Here is an 18,941-nt window from a genome sequence, read left to right as displayed (position 1 = left end):
TTATTGAGCCCCACTAACATGTTAAAACCAAGACTTGATAAGATTGTCTTAAAAAAATTGTCTCTAACGATTATAACCTATCAAGAACAAATTTTACTTAGATCTTTCTTTTAAGATCTTAACCTTGCAGAAGCTTTAAGTATATAAAAAATAATATAAAGTTATAAAAGTAATATGAAAAAACTTATTTCATTAATCTCTGATCCTTGAAAAAAATTATCAGTTAGGTTGAAATAAAAAAGAAAACTCAAATAAGGATTTAAATAACCTTTTATTAATTTCCCAGAAATCTTAACAACTAATTACAATTTCAGGTCAAAATAAGTAATTTTTATTCTTGGGTATAAAACAAGCAAGGAATTATAAGTGACATCATGTTCTTAATTATAATACAAGTTCAACAAGAGTAAACTGTAAAAAAAAAACAGTAAACTTAACAACTACCCCGTAATATTAAAAAAAAAGCAACTCAGAATTAACCACACGCGTTCGGAATAGATAAAGAGCGTGATTTCGAACTTTACTTTTATTAAAGTCTGATATAATTTTTTAAAAATACTATAGACGCATAAAGTAATAATAAATAAAAATTTCCGGAAAACATAAAAAAAATATTAAAACTCAACCACTCCACCAAATATTTTTTCTTCTTCTTCTTCTCTTCTGTGTCTTCCTATTCCTTTCACTGTCAGTGTTTCTTCTTCCCCATTTCAGAGAGAGAGAGAAGCAGAAAGCTGAAACCGTTTGCGACGACGTCGTTCCACGAATTGAAACCTCTTTGAATCATTCTACGCTCTCTCTCCAGAAACCGAGGTTCCGTTTTCTCTTCTATCGTTGAACATTGTTCTCCACTTTAAATCGAAACCACTCTTACAGTTAGAGGCGAGAGGTTAGGTCGTTCTCTCTTCAAAGCGTTTCCGAAATGCATCGGAGCGAACCGTTTCTTCTGTGCGCTCCGAAGCCGATCGAGGAGTCGCCGACGCCGGCGGCGGCGGCTTGATGGAATCGGCGCCGACCGTGTTTCAGTGTTCGCCATTCCATGGAGTTCATGGTTCGGTGTTGTAGTTCGTGCGCGCTGTCCAGATTCCGTTGCAACTATCGATTCGCCGTCGTTGTTTTCGAGGTGAACTCTGCTACTTCGCGAGTTTCTGATTATTTTTTATCCGTTTAATTTGTTTTTCGTTGATTTCTTTTAGTTCAATGTTGTTCTAGCGTTTAGGGCTTAGGCTTTTGTAAGTGACCTGCTGAACTATGCTGAGGATCTAGTTTGGAGCTGGAGAATGTGAGGGGAATTTCACAAGATAATTGATGTTTGAACATTATATTTTCGGACGTGAAATATGCTTTTTATGCAATAATTAATGATATATACGTTTTTTTACGTTTTTGAAGATTTTGTTATCTGTAAGAATATTTTCATGATTTGGACGAGCGTTAATGAGGTAAAAAAAAGGAGAGAAAGAAAAAACAGATGAAGATTTAAGGCGTGTTTGATTTCTATTTTTAAAAACTCGTTAGTTTTCAAAATGTAATAAACAAGGTTGTTCAAACGGGTGGAGGGTGGTGCAAGACACAAATTAGAGCGTGGAATTGAAGGAGAGGCTGAGGAGGATGAAAAATAAAAGAATAATTTGTTAAAACATCTTTCAATTGTTTTTGTATTTTAGTTTTTTAAGAACTTGTTTTGGAAACAAATTTAATTAACTTAATAAATGATGGATGAGAAATTGATTGCTAAGTAGTATTGAATTGTTTTGGAAACAGTTTTTAAAACAAAAAAAAAGTGAGAAGAGAACCGACTATGTCCTTGGTAGCTTCATAGTAAGTTTTGTTGAGCTTATGGGTTCAAATTTGGAAGATTCTACATTGATAAACTCTTCGTTTCATAATGTATGTTCAATATAATGCATTTAAGAGTGTATACAGTATAGTTGCTCAAGTTGAAAATCCTTCCTTCAGATTGTATTGATATTGGCATGGTTGGAAATCAATAACGCAAAGCCCCAAGAACATCAATTTCAACGGGGAGGCTTGGAAGGGAGGATTGAGAACATTGCTTCACACTCCTGTATACATGACCAGATACTTGAACAGAGAAAGCAACCTGGTCGCAAGGTGTATTCAGTTACCCCGCAGGTTTACAAGCCTGGTCTCTTGAAACCCCTCCAGCATAAAGGCAGGGCTTTACTTGGTGTATCAACGTCATCGGAGCCTCAAGGGAACAAAAAGCAACCTATTAGGATATATCTAAATTATGATGCTGTTGGTCACTCCCCTGACAGGGATTGTCAAAAAATTGGTGATATTGTCAAGGTCAGTGTTTAAAATGAATGAAAATAAAAAAGGATTTAGTGTTAACATTGTTTCTCATTCACATATACTCGGTACAGTTAATCATTAATTTTCTATGAGCAGCTAGGGGAGCCACCCATTACTTCTCTTCCTGGTTTGCCTTCTTGTAATCCTCTTGCTGATCCTCCTGTCTTTGGTGATTGTTGGTATAACTGCACTTCTGAAGATATCTCAGGAGAGGACAAAAAACATCGCCTTCGTAAGGTTTGTTGAGATTGCACTTTTCTCTCCTTTTAATTATATGATTTGTTTCACTAGGTTGATAGTTAATGAAGGTGCTACTTGGTGCCATAAAGAATTAAAGATCTGTCTATGTATGGAGTTCAGAGAAGGGCCAAATCCACTCTGTGGGTCTATACCCTATAGTAGGCAGCCTACCTTGCATTTGGAAGAGGATGGTTCCATGGCTTGCACCTTGATTTCCGGTTCACAGCATCAACTCCAAATGTTACCACGAGGCTTCCCTTTATTAAGCCTATGATGTTATGTGATTCTGTCTTTTTTGGAAGCTTTCTATTTATTGTTGGGCATGGTGTTAGCACTATAATATTAGTTATAGTATTACTATTTACATGAAGCTTACGCCAAGGCACCCCTTTATTAGTTAGGCCTATGATCTTATGTGATTGTGTCTCTTTTGGCAGCTTTCTTTTTATTGTTGGGCATGGTGTTAGCACTATAATAATAGTTACAGTATTACTATTTGCATAAAGATTGGATAGAGATATTTATCATTGGTAGAAACTTATTTTAGGCATTAGGTCAGACAGCTGACTGGTTTTGGAGAGCCTTGTCTGTTGAGCCTGTCAAGGGGAACTTGCGATTAAGTGGATACTCTGCATGTGGACAAGATGGAGGTGTGCCACTTCCTCATGAATATGTTGAAGGTATGATTCATTTGTTGAAAATGTAGTTCTTATGCATTAACTGTACATATGAATTTATGATGATCTCTTTGTTCACCTTTCCCAGAGGGAGTCTCTGATGCTGACTTAGTTCTCTTGGTGACTACAAGACCTACAACTGGGAATACACTTGCTTGGGCTGTGGCATGTGAACGGGACCAATGGGGCCGTGCTATAGCTGGTAGACTATCCTATAAATGTGTTGGTTTAAATGGTGGTCTCTTTCTTGCATTTGGGGTGCTTTGGAACTGAAAAAGTGCCCTTTTGTGTGCGTGTGTGCAGGACATGTTAATGTTGCTCCTCGTCATTTGACAGCTGAGGCCGAAACTTTGCTTTCAGCTACTCTAATACATGAGGTTAATTTGGTTTTTCTATATAGAAGAGATGAGATTGGAAACATGGTTGGCAATTTTGTGGTTCTTATGATTATATTTGATACTTTTCAGGTTATGCATGTTCTTGGCTTTGATCCTCATGCCTTTGCTCATTTTAGAGATGAAAGGAAAAGACGCCGTAGTAAGGTATTTGTTGTTTTTGTGTTGTAAGATTGTTTTTTGTTACAATGGAACAGTGTTTTCCAGATATATAAACCATTGCTTTTTGAGCATACTTTCCTCCATGTTTGTTGATTTGATTTTTACAAGGAGTAACTTAATCATGACAACTTTTCCCTTCTTTAGATAGATACTTGTTTATGCTCTCTTTATTATAATTTTATAATAGTTTACTTTGTTAGACATGAAATTTGGAAGACGTGATTGTTTCAGTATGTATTGGTAGGGACAAATTTTCACAGTTCTGGTGTTTTATACGTTATACAATATTTTTATGTCTTTAAAATAAGTTGAGGAACTTCAATGAATGCAGGACTGTTTAGCAGAACTTTGCAAATATTTGTGGCATTTAACTTTAGTTTTAGAACCATTCTCTATTTTTCTTTTTGATATATATGTTAAAAAACCTTTTTCTTTTTAAGCACTCTTTTCCATTTCAGGCATTTACTTGGTCACATTTAGGAAGCTCACATTCACTACTTGTCTTTGCAGGTTACTGAACAAGTTATGGATGAAAAGATTGGGCGGATGGTAACACGTGTGGTGCTTCCACGTGTAGTCATGCATTCTCGGCACCATTACGCGGTAATTACTAGGGAACATATTCTCTATAATTTTAATGTCATTTTTTCTGTTTTTATTTTCAATGTGATCTTCAGTAGAAGATTCAACGAATGACTGATGAGCGGTTTATTGGCAGTCGTTCTCAGGAAATTTTACTGGTTTAGAGCTGGAAGATGGTGGTGGGCGTGGCACATCAGGTTTTTAATTTCTTCATTTTTTCTTTCTTGATATAAATGTCTTCCTTCTTGTTTATGTTTTTCCCACTGGAATCTATTACCTTGGTAAACTGTTTTTGCAATTCCTGAAGCAGGCCAAACTTGAATTTCATTTAGAACATTTTTTTTGTTTATTTAAATTTCCAATCCATCATCCCTCCTAGCCGCCCTTTTGTTTGTAAGAATAAATTAATCCTGTTACAGTGCTCAAGTCCACCTAATATTAGTAGTAAGACTTGCAAGTCCTGAAATTGCAGTATCAATTTATAAAAATGCTCTCAAATGATACGAGTTTTATGGTTTAAAATTTATATATTATATGCAAAATGAAATATTGAAATATTTTCACCCTCTTGGTAAGATTATAAATACAAATAAAGCATTAGCTTTCAATTCTGTTTCTTTATAATTTATCCCAAAAGTCACTTGAAATAATCAAACAAAAACTTTTCCTTAGAAACTACCATGCATGATGTTTAAGTGCTTATGCTATCAACCAACAAATCAGCCAATCCAAGTTTGGTGATTTTCTTACAGGGTCTCACTGGGAGAAGAGACTTCTGATGAATGAGATCATGACTGGTTCTGTGGATACAAGATCTGTAGTTTCAAAAATGACTCTAGCTCTCTTAGAAGATAGCGGATGGTACAAAGCCAATTATAGCATGGCAGACCAACTTGATTGGGGTCGCAACCAGGGTACTGAGTTTGTTACCTCCCCTTGCAATCTCTGGAAGGGAGCCTATCATTGCAACTCAACACAGTTTTCAGGCTGTACATATAACAGAGAGGCAGAGGGTTACTGCCCAATTCTAACCTACAGTGGAGACCTTCCTCAGTGGGCCCAGTATTTTCCTCAAGCTAATAAAGGTATGTATTTTCATGTATTCTTTTCTACCATTTAAGGCAATGCTAATTGTTGGATATCTTATATTGACTAATGATATGACTTTAATAGTGTATATAAGTGGGCAACAATGCTCACTTTATAAGCCAGTTTTATAGGGTTAAGTTAGACTTAAATTCAACATTCTAAGACTAATCAAATGCCTTTCATCTGACAATGCTTGGGCCAGATTATTTCTTTATTAATGCTAGACTGTGCTAGACTTCCAATTAGAAACATTTATAATAGGACAAATAATGGGAAGTTCAGAGTGGGTAAAAGGTCTAATGGGCAGTTGATGATGTTACAGAGTTAGAAGTTACTGATGTAAAACAATTAGTTCATATAAATAGGAATGGGGAGTTGTAGAGGCAGGAGGGAATTTAGTTAGAAGTGGAATTGAAAGGAGAGCCAAGGACTCTCAAATGTCCTCTTGGAGTGCTCGAGGGAAAGAACTCTTGGATTACATATCTTGTTTACACCACTTGAATATTAAGATGGTTTTGGAAAAGTGTTTTTCACACTTTCTTCATTACTTGATTGAGTATATAAAAACATACAATATAGGCTGAAAAGGCTAAGAGCCTAGGACTGCTCATCAGACATACAAAAAGAAGATAATATAAAATACAAAAGCTTCCCTAATAAGCTATTCTAACACTCCCCCTCAAGCTGAAGCATACAGATTGTATGCACCAAGCTTGGAACATAAGAACTGAATGCGAGGCCCCCTCAATGATTTAGTCATAACATCTGCAAGTTGTTCATTGGATGTGACAAATTTGGTAACAATTTCCTTAGATAGCAACTTCTCTCTAACAAAATGACAGTCAACTTCTATATGTTTAGTTCTCTCATGAAATACTGGATTGGAGGCAATGTGGAGTGCAGCTTGATTATCACAATACAACTTCATTGGATGACCTTCACAAAACTTTAACTCTTGAAGAAGTTGCTTAATCCACATAAGTTCACAAGTAATTAAGGCCATAGCACGGTATTCAGCCTCAGCACTGGATCGAGCAACAACATTTTGCTTCTTACTCTTCCAAGATATGAGATTTCCACCTAGGAACACACAGTAGCCAGTAGTAGAGCGTCGGTCTATAGGACAACCAGCCCAATCAGCATCACAATAGCCAGAAATTTGGCTGTCTCCTTTGTCCTCATACAATAATCCTTGTCCTGGTGCCTTTTTGATATATCTAAGGATACGTAAAATAGCATTCCAATGATCAATATGAGGGGCCTGCATGAATTGACTAACAATCCCTACTGGAAAAGAAAGATCAGGTCTTGTGATTGTGAGATAAATAAGCTTCCCAACCAATCTTCTATATCTCTCTGGGTCTGTGAACAGTTCACCTTGATCAGCCATCAACTTTTGGTTAGGATCCATAGGACTATCAATGGGCTTGCAATCCAACATGCCAGTTTCCTTCAAGATATCAATAGCATATTTTCTTTGTGAAATCACAATGCCTTCCTTTGATTGAGCAACCTCAATACCCAAAAAATATCTCAGATGCCCAAGGTCTTTGGTCTGGAACTGACTAAACAAATGTTTCTTCAATTGAGAGATTGTAGTTGCATCATTCCCTGTAATCACTATGTCATCAACATAAACAATCAAATAAACACATCTCCCAGGTGAAGTGTGACAATAGAACACTGAATGATCTGCTTCACTCCTTTTCAACCCAAAATTCTGCACCACATGACTAAATTTTCCGAACCAAGCCCGAGGAGATTGTTTGAGACCATAAAGGGATCTTCGCAATCTGCAAACTAAACCAGACTCCCCCTGAGCAACAAACCCAGGAGGTTGCTCCATGTAAATTTCCTCCTCCAACTCCCCATGAAGAAACGCATTTTTAATATCTAATTGGTGGAGAGGCCAATGCCGAATAGCTGCCATAGCAAGGAAGAGACGAACTGTAGGGATTTTGGCCACAGGAGAAAAGGTATCACCATAATCTAGGCCATAAATTTGAGTATATCCCTTGGCCACCAATCGGGCTTTGAGTCGATCAACTGTACCATCAGGCCCAACTTTAATGGCATAGACCCATCTACAACCAACTGGTTGTTTACCAGGAGGAAGTGGAACTAACTCCCAGGTGCCACTATGTTCAAGAGCTTGCATTTCAGCAATCATAGCTTGTCGCCATCCAGGATGATCAAGTGCCTCATGGACATTTTTAGGAATGGTTAAAGGAGATATAGAGGAGATAAAAGAACAATATAAAGGAGATAATCGATGATAACTCAAAAAATTGTATATAGGATGAGGGTTCCGAGTCGAACGAATACCTTTGCGAAGGGCAATTGGCCAGCTTGAACTATCATCATTCGGACCCGTAGTAGGGGAACTTGATGGTGAAGGAGATGAAATTGGTGGTTCTTCAGGTATTGTCAAATCAATTTGTCGAGTTCGACGCTGATAGGTGAGAAGAGGAATGAAGTAACGGGAATGGGTCTATTTGTGGACAAGGTGGGTTGAGTGACCTCTTGATTAGGGGCTAAAGGTTGAAGTGGTATGGATAGATGGGAAGATACAGGTAGAACCTGTTGGATTGACACAGAATCATTTGTAGAGGATAGGAAGAAAGGAGTGTGTTCAAAAAAGGTAACATCAGCAGACATGTAAAATTTTTTGGTCTTTGGAGAATAACACTTGTACCCTTTCTGGAGACGAGAATAGCCTAGGAAAACACATTTGATAGCCCTAGCCGATAGCTTATCCAAACCAGGAGAGACATCATGGACAAAGCATGTACACCCAAAGACTCGAGGTGAGACATGAAACAAGGGTTCCTTTGGAAAGATAATCGAGTAAGGAATTTTATTCTCAAGAGAAGACGATGGCATTCTGTTTATTAAAAAACAGGCTGTAAGAATTGCATCACCCCAATGATGTACAGGAACATTTGCATTGAGCATCAGGGTGCGTGCAGTCTCTACAAGGTGTCTATTTTTCCTTTCTGCTATTCCATTTTGTTGGGGTGTGTGTGGACATGTAGACTGATGTAAAACACCTTGTGAAGATAAAAAAGAAGACAATTCAAGGGAGAAATATTCTTTGGCATTATCACTTCTAAAAATTTTGATTGTTTTTTCAAATTGGTTCTGAATTTCATTAAAGAAGGAAACAAATATAGACAAAAGTTCAGAACGATCTTTCATTAAGTATACCCAAGTACAACGAGAAAATTCATCAATAAAGGTTACAAAATATCTGAAACCAAAAGATGTTACACGGCTTGGACCCCATATGTCAGAGTGAATGGTGGTAAAAACTGAGTTACACCTTTTTTCAGTTTGTTTGGGAAAGGATGATCTAACATGTTTGCCCAGTTGACATGACTCACAACCTAACTCTTCCAATGTTTTGAGACTAGGAACTAAGAGTTTCAACTTGGACAAACTTGGATGACCCAAACGATCATGCAAAAGCTTGGGTGGCAAAACAGCAACACAAGATACTGATGGTTGCATTCCAAAATAGTAAAGACCACCAAATTCATGTCCTACACCAATCATCTTGCCCGTACCACGTTCCTGAATGACACAAGATTCAGCATTAAAAGTTACTGAACAGTTTAAGGATTTAGTTAATTGACTTAAAGAGATCAAATTGAAAGGACATTTAGGGACAAATAAAACAGATTTTAAATTTAACATGGGAGAAAGTGAAACTTGACCAATTCCTTTGGGGGCAATTTTGGATCCATCTGCTAAGGTGATAAGATGGGGTGATTTAAGAGAGGACATGGACAAGAATAGAGAATCATTACCAGCTATGTGATCAGAGGCACCTGAATCAATGATCCATGGACTTTGACTTGCAGTTAATTGAGAAATACAGGCTGTAGAAATAGTAGGAGTAGAGGAAGATTGAGCTTGACTCATAGCTTTCCATTGAAGATATTCTTGGTAATCATTTTCAGGAATCTTCCTATCAACCTTTTCTGATTGATCAGACTTGGACAGATTTGCTATCTTTTCTGGAAAACCATTGAGAGAGTAACAATTCTCTTGAGTGTGACCCATCCTTTTGCAGTAGGAACATTGAGGACGGCCACTTCTACCCCCTCTTCCTCGGTTTCCACGACCACCCCTTCCCTTGGAAGAGACCATAGCAGAAGCTTCAACAATGGCGGTAGAATTTTCACTCTTGGATTCAGTTGGAACTCGAAGTAGTCTAGTAACTAAGTTGTCCATTGAGGGGATTTCATGACCGGTCAGGAGTTGATCACGAACATGATTAAAGTCTGAATGCAATGTTCTTAAAATCATCACCATATATAGCCTATCAAGTTTCTTCTTCATTCCTTCCAATGACTCATCATCAAGAAATAATTTTAGTTCTTCCACGGCAGCTTGAGCTTCAGCCACATGAGAAACCATATCATGACTAGTTTGTCTCAAAGAGGCTAGTTTTTGTGCAGCATCATACAGCCTTTGAATGTCATTAGCATAGATACTTTGAGCCTTCTTCCAAAAAGAGCAACAAGTTTTAAAGGCTCTAAGTGTTCCAAGTATATTGGGTTCCACAGATTGCCACAAAACAGCACATAACTGAAAATCAACTTTCTTCCACTGAGCTTTATTCTCTATTGACCCCTCAATGTCTTCCTTTTCTAGGTGGTCATGGTGTCCTTGACCAAGGAACCAAAGTTCCACAGATGCAGCCCATGAAAGATAGTTCTTCCCATTTAACTTTTCTGCAGTAATGGTAGGTGTACCAGCAATAGCAAGAGCAGGACCTGAAGAAGCCATGGGAGAAGAAGAAAATTGGAAATAAATACGAAGAGGAGGAGATGAACAGTGACCGCGACCCAAAAGACCAACTGGAACAATAAACTGAGGTCTGAAACGGACCCAGACAGCTCAGGCGAACACAACGGTGGCGGCGTGGCGGACTTCCGGTGACCAGAAGGCGGCGCGTGAGACGCACGCGCTTTGACGGACAGACACTTGGAGCGGCGCGTGGGAGCGCGTGGATACTTGGATGCGCTCAAAAACAGCAGGGTTGGGTCGCGCTCAACGAGGCGCACCAAACCCTACGTTCTTCGAAAAATTTGGTCGCCGGCCGGCGGCGGCAGACGGTGGCCGGAGGCGGCGGACGACGGCGAGCGACAGAGCGGGATCGGACCCGCTCTGATACCAACTTGAATATTAAGATGGTTTTGGAAAAGTGTTTTTCACACTTTCTTCATTACTTGATTGAGTATATAAAAACATACAATATAGGCTGAAAAGGCTAAGAGCCTAGGACTGCTCATCAGACATACAAAAAGAAGATAATATAAAATACAAAAGCTTCCCTAATAAGCTATTCTAACAACACCCTATTCATATTTATCTTCTCTGGACAGACTGGAGCAGGAAAAACAGTTTTGTGATTTTTACCTTCTCTTTATATTCATTTCTTCTTATCTCTGGTCCTGTACCTGTCGACTGTCAAGCAATTGTTGTAATAGGCTGTTACATTCTGATTAATTTGTAGCTGCTTCTTTTATTGTCTTATTACACATTGATTCTTTTGTCATTGGTGGTTGTTGTAAATGATTTTGAATACTAAATGATGAGTTGGTCATAGTGAAACTGAAATATCGTTATTCACTGATTGTTGCAGGTGGACAATCCTCATTGGCTGATTATTGCACTTATTTTGTTGCATACTCTGATGGATCTTGTACAGACACTAGCAGTGCACGGGCACCAGATAGAATGCTAGGTGAAGTTCGGGGAAGTAACTCTAGGTCAGTTTTTTTCTTCAAACTTATAATGTAGTCTGTTTTTTTCATGAAATTTAATATAAAACAAGGTTTATGATTACTAATTGTTGTTCCCTTTCAATGCAGGTGTATGGCCTCATCATTAGTGCGCACAGGATTTGTGCGAGGTTCTCTGACCCAGGGAAATGGTTGTTATCAGCATAGGTGTATCAACAATTCTTTAGAGGTATAGTTTAGAGTGTTAATAATTAGGGAAATACTCTCATCTTCGGCTCCTAAATGTTTCATGTGATATATATTTTTTCATCTTTTACTGAAGGTTAATTTTGAAAGGCAATGCTTTCTTTTGGTTGACATGGAGACGACATGATGCAATACTATTATATCCTCACTGTGTCATTCAATGACAGTCTGACAAGAGTACTTAGTTGCATCAAATTTGAAAATGTGTAGCCTATTATTGCAACTGAAACTAGGAATTCAAAATTGAACTACAATGGAACTAAACAAATTATTAGTCTGAACAACCTGTCCTTCTCCCTGTCCATTTCAGGGGTTGATTGTTTGAAAAATGTATGATACAGTGATTGAATTTTTCCTGTTCTTGTTAAGTTGATGATTTCAACTTCTTGTTCTTTCCTTGTGGTTTATTTTATTATTAGATAATTTAGATTATGAAAAGTGATTATTTCTATGATTGACAAGCATATTTGAGTAGAGCACTCTTTCTTCATTATTTTGGGAAGGTTGCAACTATTGTTTGTATTTTTTCTGGCCTCTATTTGAATTGATTCATACACCTCCCTTCTTTCTCCTTTATTGTGAAACCACTGAATGAGGCTCCATATTACATACAGGTTGCTGTGGATGGTAGCTGGAAAGTGTGTCCTCGGGCTGGTGGACCCATTCAGTTCCCTGGCTTTAATGGTCAATATTTACTATTATTTTATTTGTTTACTCATTAATCTTAGATTCCCAGTAAGTTGAAGGTTTTCTTTTGATTATCAATAGGTGAATTAATCTGTCCTGCATATCATGAGCTCTGTAACACAGATCCAGTTATCGTGTCTGGGAAATGTCCCAGTGCATGTAATTTCAATGGAGATTGTGTTGATGGAAGGTGCCACTGTTTTCTTGGATTTCATGGTCGTGATTGCAGTAGACGTGAGCTCTCATTTCCCACACCATGTCTTCACTCTTAACCTTAATATTATTTATTTATTTATTTATTTTTGCTTTAACTGCTAAAAAAATCTTATGTTTAGCAGCACATTATATTTTTTACTTTTCCTTTTATTAATTCTTGTTCTCTTCACTTAATCCAGGTTCTTGCCCCAGCAATTGTACTGGCAATGGCATATGCCTCTCTGGTGGAATATGTGAATGTAAAACTGGCTATACTGGCATTGACTGTTCCACTGGTAAGCTCCAAGTTCTATTAGTTTCTCGTCTTTTTTATAAGCTAAAACATAACTTATAGTTTCTTGCTTAAAATGTAATAGTAAATAAATGACACCAACATGAGATTTTGAATAATATTATCTTGTTAGCTAATACGAAGGAAATTAGAGTACTTGAACATATGAACTGTATTATGGTTCCTTTAGGATAATTAACCTCAGTTTTTATGTAATTTGTGAAGGCTCCTAGTTTTGTCTACTCCCTCCCTCTTAAAAAAAGAAGATATATTTGAATTACATATCAATTAAAACAGATTTAGTGAGTTCACTTAAACAATATTTCATGTAGGAAAACGTTTGTTTAATTATTGTGGAACGGTAATTAATTTGTTGCCTTGTCCTTGATAATACATGCAGCTGTTTGTGATGAGCAATGCAGCCTTCACGGCGGGGTTTGTGATAATGGAGTTTGTGAATTCCGCTGTTCTGACTATGCTGGATACATTTGCCAGAACAGCTCCATTCTCCTCTCCAGTCTTTCGGTTTGCAGAAATGTGCTGGGAAATGATATTTCTGGGCAGCATTGTGCACCCAGTGAACCTAGCATACTACAGCAGCTAGAAGAAGTGGTTGTCATGCCCAATTACCATCGATTATTTCCTGGTGGTGCTAGGAAATTATTTAATATATTTGGCAGCACCTACTGTGATGAGGCAGCTAAAAGGCTTGCCTGCTGGGTAAATTCTATCTTTTCATGCCAATGTTATTCTTTAGATTCTTGTTTTTCTTGTTGTAATATATTTTATTCTTAGTCACGCCCAATTTGAAACTTTGTTTCAGTGTGTTTATTTTAATATTTATTTCACACATTATGTGTATGGCATGTAACTTTCCATTCTGATAAAAACAATAGCACAAACCAAATTTAGTTGGTTTTAAAATAATATATAGACGTGGTTATTCCCTTAGGCATAAGGTAATTCTGATTCCTGACTAACCAAGATGCTGATTCTAACATTGTGCCTTTTGAGAAAGTTGGAAACATAAAACTATAATTCTTTTGTGAATCGTATAATGCTTGGTAACGCTGTTTCTAAATTTGAGCATTAGTTGGAATGTTACTTGTTTGTCTAAAAATGTTGATACATAATTTGCAGATCTCAATCCAGAAGTGTGATAGGGATGGAGACAACAGGCTAAGAGTATGTCATTCTGCATGTGAGGCTTATAATCTGGCATGCGGAGCTTCACTGGACTGCGGTGACCAAACCCTTTTCAGCAGCGAGGGGGATGGGGAGGCTCAGTGCACCGGCTCTGGTGAGATTAAAATGTCGTGGTTTAATCGACTAAGAAGTAGTTTTTCTTTGAGAAATAGTTCCTCCAAAGGAATATCTGTAAGATATAGGCAGCTTTAGCTTCAATTGTTTTCTCTCTTCTGGGGAAGAGGGGCTTGGATTGTAACTTTTAAAGGGTTATTGTAGGAGAAATTGGTGGAATGTAACGTCTTAGATTTAGGGCCTTACTCATCCATAATTGTCTAGAAAAATGGGATGAGGAGGTTACAGGTTTGGCTTTCGAAGAGAGCCTCTTGTAGAGAAAATTGAAAGTCTTTGGAATTGGATAGGTAATGAGGGAAAAAAAGAAAGAAAGAAAGAAAGCTAACGTGGTTATCTGAGTTTAGGCCGAAGGCCTTCAAAGGGGGAAAAAATGCTTCATTTCTTTTTCTGTATATATTTCTGTCTTATTGCTCTTTGATTTACCCATTTAAATAGCCTTTTATTTATATTTGTATTTGTATGTGCTTCATTTTTTGGTATGTTTGTTTTTACGCCATGTTCAATGTTATCCGAAAATATCGACGGTCAGAAAATTCGAGGAATAACTAGTTGCGCGGGAAATAGGACTGGAGTGAAAGTAGTAGAGGTAGATTTTAAATGAGTATTTTAACCATTACTATTTCATCAGATAATCAAACATATCTTAATTTCCTAAAAATCAGGATTTAAAACAAATTAGGACCCGCTATTTATTGCAATATTTTTTAAGCAATAATTGGACTATTCATCTTTATCTCACTAATATTGATCACGTTCAAAAGCAATAAACATAGTATCGATTAGCGGATACTCGTGATAAAAGTAAAACCTGATCAACTAAATTAATAGGTATAACATTTAAAAGAAATGTTAGATGGATGGTTGGGCTAATTCCTTTTTGGTTGATATATTGTTGGGCTATTTCTTTACCCTATTGATAATAGACAGCAAAAGCAAATTTATAAACAGATGTACCTAAGCTGTCGGCCTATATCTTTACAACAATGACAATATTTATCTCTTAATGAAAGAATTTTAGAGTGCAAAAGAAGACAGGATGTGAAAATTGCCTTTATCTTTAAGCTCTGTTTGGAAGGAACGGGTGTACAAAAGCGAGAGGGGAACGAAGTGGCAACAACAATGATAATGGTGTCTGTTTGGTGGTTACAATTGAGGGAGAAGAGAATTTATAAATTAAAGGGTCGAGTTTTTATTTATTTATTTATAATTATTTTTCTTTTTTGCTGATAAGCATGTCGAGTGTAATGAAAGCTGCATGTCAATGTTTGTTGACAAAAGCTACTCCCTCTCACTCCACCTTCTTTGTTCCACTTTGCGTGAATTGTTGGGAGCGGTTGAGTCGTTTTCTTCCTTCAATATTACTTTCTTCGTTCCATAGTGTGGGCTGCTAGGAGCTGTTAAGTCGTCTCTTTGTTCCACTCCGCTTTTTCATTGGTAGTAAGAAATTCATGTCAGTTTATTTACTTGTTTATGGTTATTGTTCTCTCTGAGAATTTGGAAAATGCTTGCACGCGTGTTTATATTAGATCCATATTGATTTTACTGCGTTCATTGCGGATCTGTATTTGTAATGGGGTGCTCTATTTTTTCCAAAAGTTTTAAATATTTTTTAAGAAAGTTTTGTTTATGGTGGATTTGTAACATTTTAATCAATTAAATCGATTAGATTAATACTGTTAATTGATCAATAGCGTGACTATGGTTTATTTGCAATTGATTACACTATTTTTTAATCATTTGGAAAGGATTACATTACAATAGCAAGTTTCATTTTAATCGATTACCTTTTTTTTTAATCGATCAATTTTTTTTTAATTGATTAGGAAGAGTTATGTTTTAGGGTAAAATTAGAATATATTTGTTTACTTTATTTCTCTTCCCTCCTTCCATCATAACCACATAACTTCACAACATTGTTTCTCTTTCTCCTTTCTATTTCTTTTAAATCAAATAACTCAAAATTTTACTTTATTTTTCTTCCATATTTCTCACTCATTCCTTTCTTTTAATGTTCTATTTCTTTCCTTTTTAACAAGCATAGCGTGAATATTGACTGTTGCGTCTCTTTCTTCTAATGTTTCTCTACATTCTTTCTTGTCACACCATAAGAAAGGAAAGTCGCCTTCTTTATCTTTTAATCACGTGCATTAAGAGAAAAAGATTAATAATAATAATAATAAGTAGCAGGTTTTCTTTTATGATTTGTCTTGTTTGTACAATGATAACTGTAATCTAGTATCTACACCTCTTCAAGTTTTATTTAATTCTCCACATTAAACTAAAAGTAGGAAATTAGCTCATTAACTAAACTAAAATGAAGGAGGCCAAATTAGACGAATTCGTAATACAAGTATGAGATCATCACAGAATTTGTAAATGTACTTGATAGCAAATATTTATTCACTAAAACTAAGAACAATATCCATATATATATTGATAAAGTGTATAACATGCATGTGAAACTATCCACTTATTGGAGAACTCTATGCTTATGCGATACTAAAATACTAGTGACTAGTACAAGGAGATGGGGCAAAAGGTGATGATGTAATCAGATCGAAGACAGGCGCCAAGGTCGAAACCATCCTCATCGAAAGCGTAACTATAAGCCAAGGGACAAGCGCTTTTGAAAAAATCCGAGTAACGCGTCGGCGGACACGTGCCCGGCGACGAGTAATCGCCGGTGCAGCAATACTCGGCCGTGTTGAACGCCGTGCACGCGCTCTTGCACGCCACCACCGCGCCGCCGCCGTCCCTCACCTGCAGCTCCGCCGGACACGCGGCGTTCAGGTCCGCCGCGCACCCCGTGGCCCCGCACCCTTCGGTAGCCTGCACACTCATCCCCACGTTGTAACCGTCCACTAGACTCACGTCGTAAAGGTCAAAACCGTCGTTTCCGATGGTAAACTCCGCCAGCGTCGCCGGCGGGACGCCTGACCCGGTGCATTTTAGTCCTCCGGCGCAGTCTCCCGTGACGCATTTCCCGTTGCCGGAGCCGTCGAAGCTGCACCCGGTCCGGGCCCAGATGCGGCCTGACCAGCCCGACGGTGCGGTGAGGTTAACCGCCGAACCGGGCTGCAGGGTGAAACCGCCGCCGCCGAGAGTGGCGGCGCCGTTGCCGGATATCCCCGGCCAAACTGTTTGAGTGCAATGGTTTTCGAGGATAAACACTGCGGCAGATGCTACGTTACCTCCTGCAAATATTTTCATGCATGTATTCAAAGAATGCAAATATATTCAATAATTAAAAGTAAAGGTTAAATTTAAATAATTTTTTTAAAAGTTTATCTATAATCTATTTTATAACATATATAAATTGAAGGTAATAGTTTGATTATAATAACTTTTATATTACTTGTTTTCATTATTTCTTCTTATATTATTTTATTTATATTTTTTTTTTCTACTTTCTATAAAATTTTAACTAGTTAATAATTACATATTCTTTATTTTTTAAATAATAGAAGTACCTAGTGTTTTATTCTCACTAATGTAAAATAAGATGTTTTTGATTTTTTTATTTTTGTTCTTGTAAAAAATTGTTTCATTTTTGTCATTTCTGTTGACCATTAAATCTAATTAAAAAATTCAAAAATTATATACATCAAAATAGAAAAATAAAAAAATTATAGAAACTATAAGTAGGAAATGCCAAAATAAAAACAACCAAAATTTATGAGGATCAAAAAGTAATAACATAAATTTAAGATGATCAAAATAAAAATAATTTTAAAAAATTAAAACAAAATCGACCTTATTTTATAAAAACTAAATATTTATTTGAATCAAATTTATAAAGTTTGAATCTTTAAATACATTAATACATAAAAAAACAAAATAATTATAACAAATACATGAGTGACTAAAAAAATTATAAAAAATAAACGTACAACATCGTAAAATAATCTAATAACGCAATCACCTTTATAAATGTACAAATGATAATTACAACCAAATAAGTAAAAAAAACATAAATAAAATAAAGATAAAAAAATTGATCATAACATATGAACATACAATAATAATAAAAAAAAAGGCGAATATTGAATAAAACTACATCGTAACACAATATTCTAAAACTTTAATATTGCCGTCACAATTACACTCACAAATAGTAATTTAAAACCTTAGCACATATCTATCGTAATACGATACTCTAAAACTTTAATATTACCGTCACACTTACAATCACACGTAGTAATTTAAAACCTTAGCACATATCTATGTACATATATATGATGTTAAGTAGTAATTGACATGCGTGTGTGTTTTGGGGAGAGTCGATCCTTGTTTACCTAATATAAAGAGGAGCATGTGGAAGAGTATAGAGGTTTTTGAGTTTGGGTTTAGGGCCATGATTTTGATAGTAGAGATGAAAGAACGACAGTGTGAAACTTAGAGCCTTAGAGGGTGTAATGCAACACAGAGTTGAGTGAGAATGTTAAATGAGGCTGTATTATATGTAGTGAATTTATATTCATGTAATTATTATTTAAGAATTGGGCACCTATCTTTGTGTGAGAAATTTAATATTGTGGGGTCATCTTGTGATGATAGTAAATACTCTATTAAATACTTATTAAGGTAATGGGTAATCTTTGTTCAAGGGGCAATGGGTAAAATATAAAAAGAAATTGCTCTTCATGAAACAACCAATCAAGTTGCTTTGTACTACAAAAGAAAATGAGAGTTGCAACTTTGGAGGGTGAAAAAAGAAAAAATATTAGGTGGAATGGAATGCATGATTTCTAATTAATTTTTATATAACAAGTAATTACATGTTATTAATTGGTTGAGAGAAATATTTGGTGTTCTTAGACTACTTAATACACTAAGAAGTGGAAATAAATATAACTGGGGGAGGACCGGAGGAGAGGATTTGGAGATGTACTCGAAGAGAGCACAATGGAACCTAATTGTGTGAGAGATTTGTTCCATAGATTTATGACGTGTATCCATAGATTGTTGGAGTTGTGATTGCATA

At 36.5% G+C, this 18,941-nt stretch overlaps 3 protein-coding genes across 4 annotated transcripts; 1 reads left to right on the top strand and 2 right to left on the bottom strand.

The window, feature by feature from the left end:
• Positions 1-624: 624 nt before the first annotated feature.
• On the top strand, positions 625-14,411 carry LOC109805793 (uncharacterized). 2 transcript variants are annotated; one of them, XM_083064011.1, is made up of 17 exons: positions 625-1,123; positions 1,960-2,313; positions 2,416-2,556; positions 3,107-3,239; positions 3,325-3,438; positions 3,540-3,613; positions 3,704-3,778; positions 4,304-4,396; positions 4,512-4,572; positions 5,128-5,460; positions 11,118-11,244; positions 11,347-11,446; positions 12,078-12,147; positions 12,232-12,408; positions 12,546-12,641; positions 13,038-13,357; positions 13,778-14,411. In XM_083064011.1, exons 1-17 carry the CDS (start codon positions 1,040-1,042, stop codon positions 14,033-14,035), a joined length of 2,610 nt encoding a protein of 869 aa, XP_082920137.1. In that variant the 5' UTR covers positions 625-1,039; the 3' UTR covers positions 14,036-14,411. The 2 variants fall into 2 exon arrangements, with proteins under 2 accessions (XP_082920137.1, XP_082920138.1); XM_083064012.1 differs by having other exon boundaries at positions 627-1,123; positions 12,232-12,384.
• Positions 9,000-10,401, bottom strand: LOC145951681 (uncharacterized). The gene is made up of 2 exons (XM_083063515.1): positions 9,274-10,401; positions 9,000-9,037 (listed from the first exon to the last, which is right to left on the bottom strand). The coding sequence occupies exons 1-2, from the start codon at positions 10,256-10,258 to the stop codon at positions 9,000-9,002; spliced, it is 1,023 nt and encodes a 340-aa protein (XP_082919641.1). The 5' UTR covers positions 10,259-10,401.
• A 1,956-nt stretch (positions 14,412-16,367) lies between the features above and the next one.
• Positions 16,368-18,413, bottom strand: LOC109815200 (pathogenesis-related thaumatin-like protein 3.5). Its single transcript, XM_020379846.3, has 2 exons — positions 18,253-18,413; positions 16,368-17,151 (listed from the first exon to the last, which is right to left on the bottom strand). The coding sequence occupies exons 1-2, from the start codon at positions 18,311-18,313 to the stop codon at positions 16,472-16,474; spliced, it is 741 nt and encodes a 246-aa protein (XP_020235435.2). The 5' UTR covers positions 18,314-18,413; the 3' UTR covers positions 16,368-16,471.
• Between the last annotated feature and the right edge of the window lie 528 nt (positions 18,414-18,941).

Source organism: Cajanus cajan, chromosome 9 (genome assembly GCF_000230855.2).
Source record: "Cajanus cajan strain Asha chromosome 9, NIPB_CcT2T_4, whole genome shotgun sequence".
Lineage (NCBI taxonomy): Eukaryota > Viridiplantae > Streptophyta > Magnoliopsida > Fabales > Fabaceae > Cajanus > Cajanus cajan.
This window is presented reverse-complemented; position numbering and strand designations above follow the sequence as displayed.

What these genes read in the sequence shown, in the direction of transcription:
- LOC109805793 (XM_083064011.1), top strand. Translation starts at nt 1,040, where the DNA reads ATGGAGTTCATGGTTCGGTGTTGTAGTTCGTGCGCGCTGTCCAGATTC. An exon ending in GGAAAAGACGCCGTAGTAAG is followed by an intron (nt 3,779 to 4,303) that starts GTATTTGTTGTT and finishes TTGTCTTTGCAG; the next exon opens with GTTACTGAACAAGTTATGGA. An exon ending in TGGTGGGCGTGGCACATCAG is followed by an intron (nt 4,573 to 5,127) that starts GTTTTTAATTTC and finishes ATTTTCTTACAG; the next exon opens with GGTCTCACTGGGAGAAGAGA.
- LOC145951681 (XM_083063515.1), bottom strand. Translation starts at nt 10,258, where the DNA reads ATGGCTTCTTCAGGTCCTGCTCTTGCTATTGCTGGTACACCTACCATT. An exon ending in TGCCTCTGATCACATAGCTG is followed by an intron (nt 9,038 to 9,273) that starts GTAATGATTCTC and finishes TGTGTCATTCAG; the next exon opens with GAACGTGGTACGGGCAAGAT.
- LOC109815200 (XM_020379846.3), bottom strand. Translation starts at nt 18,313, where the DNA reads ATGGCCCTAAACCCAAACTCAAAAACCTCTATACTCTTCCACATGCTC. An exon ending in CATGCTCCTCTTTATATTAG is followed by an intron (nt 17,152 to 18,252) that starts GTAAACAAGGAT and finishes AAATATTTGCAG; the next exon opens with GAGGTAACGTAGCATCTGCC.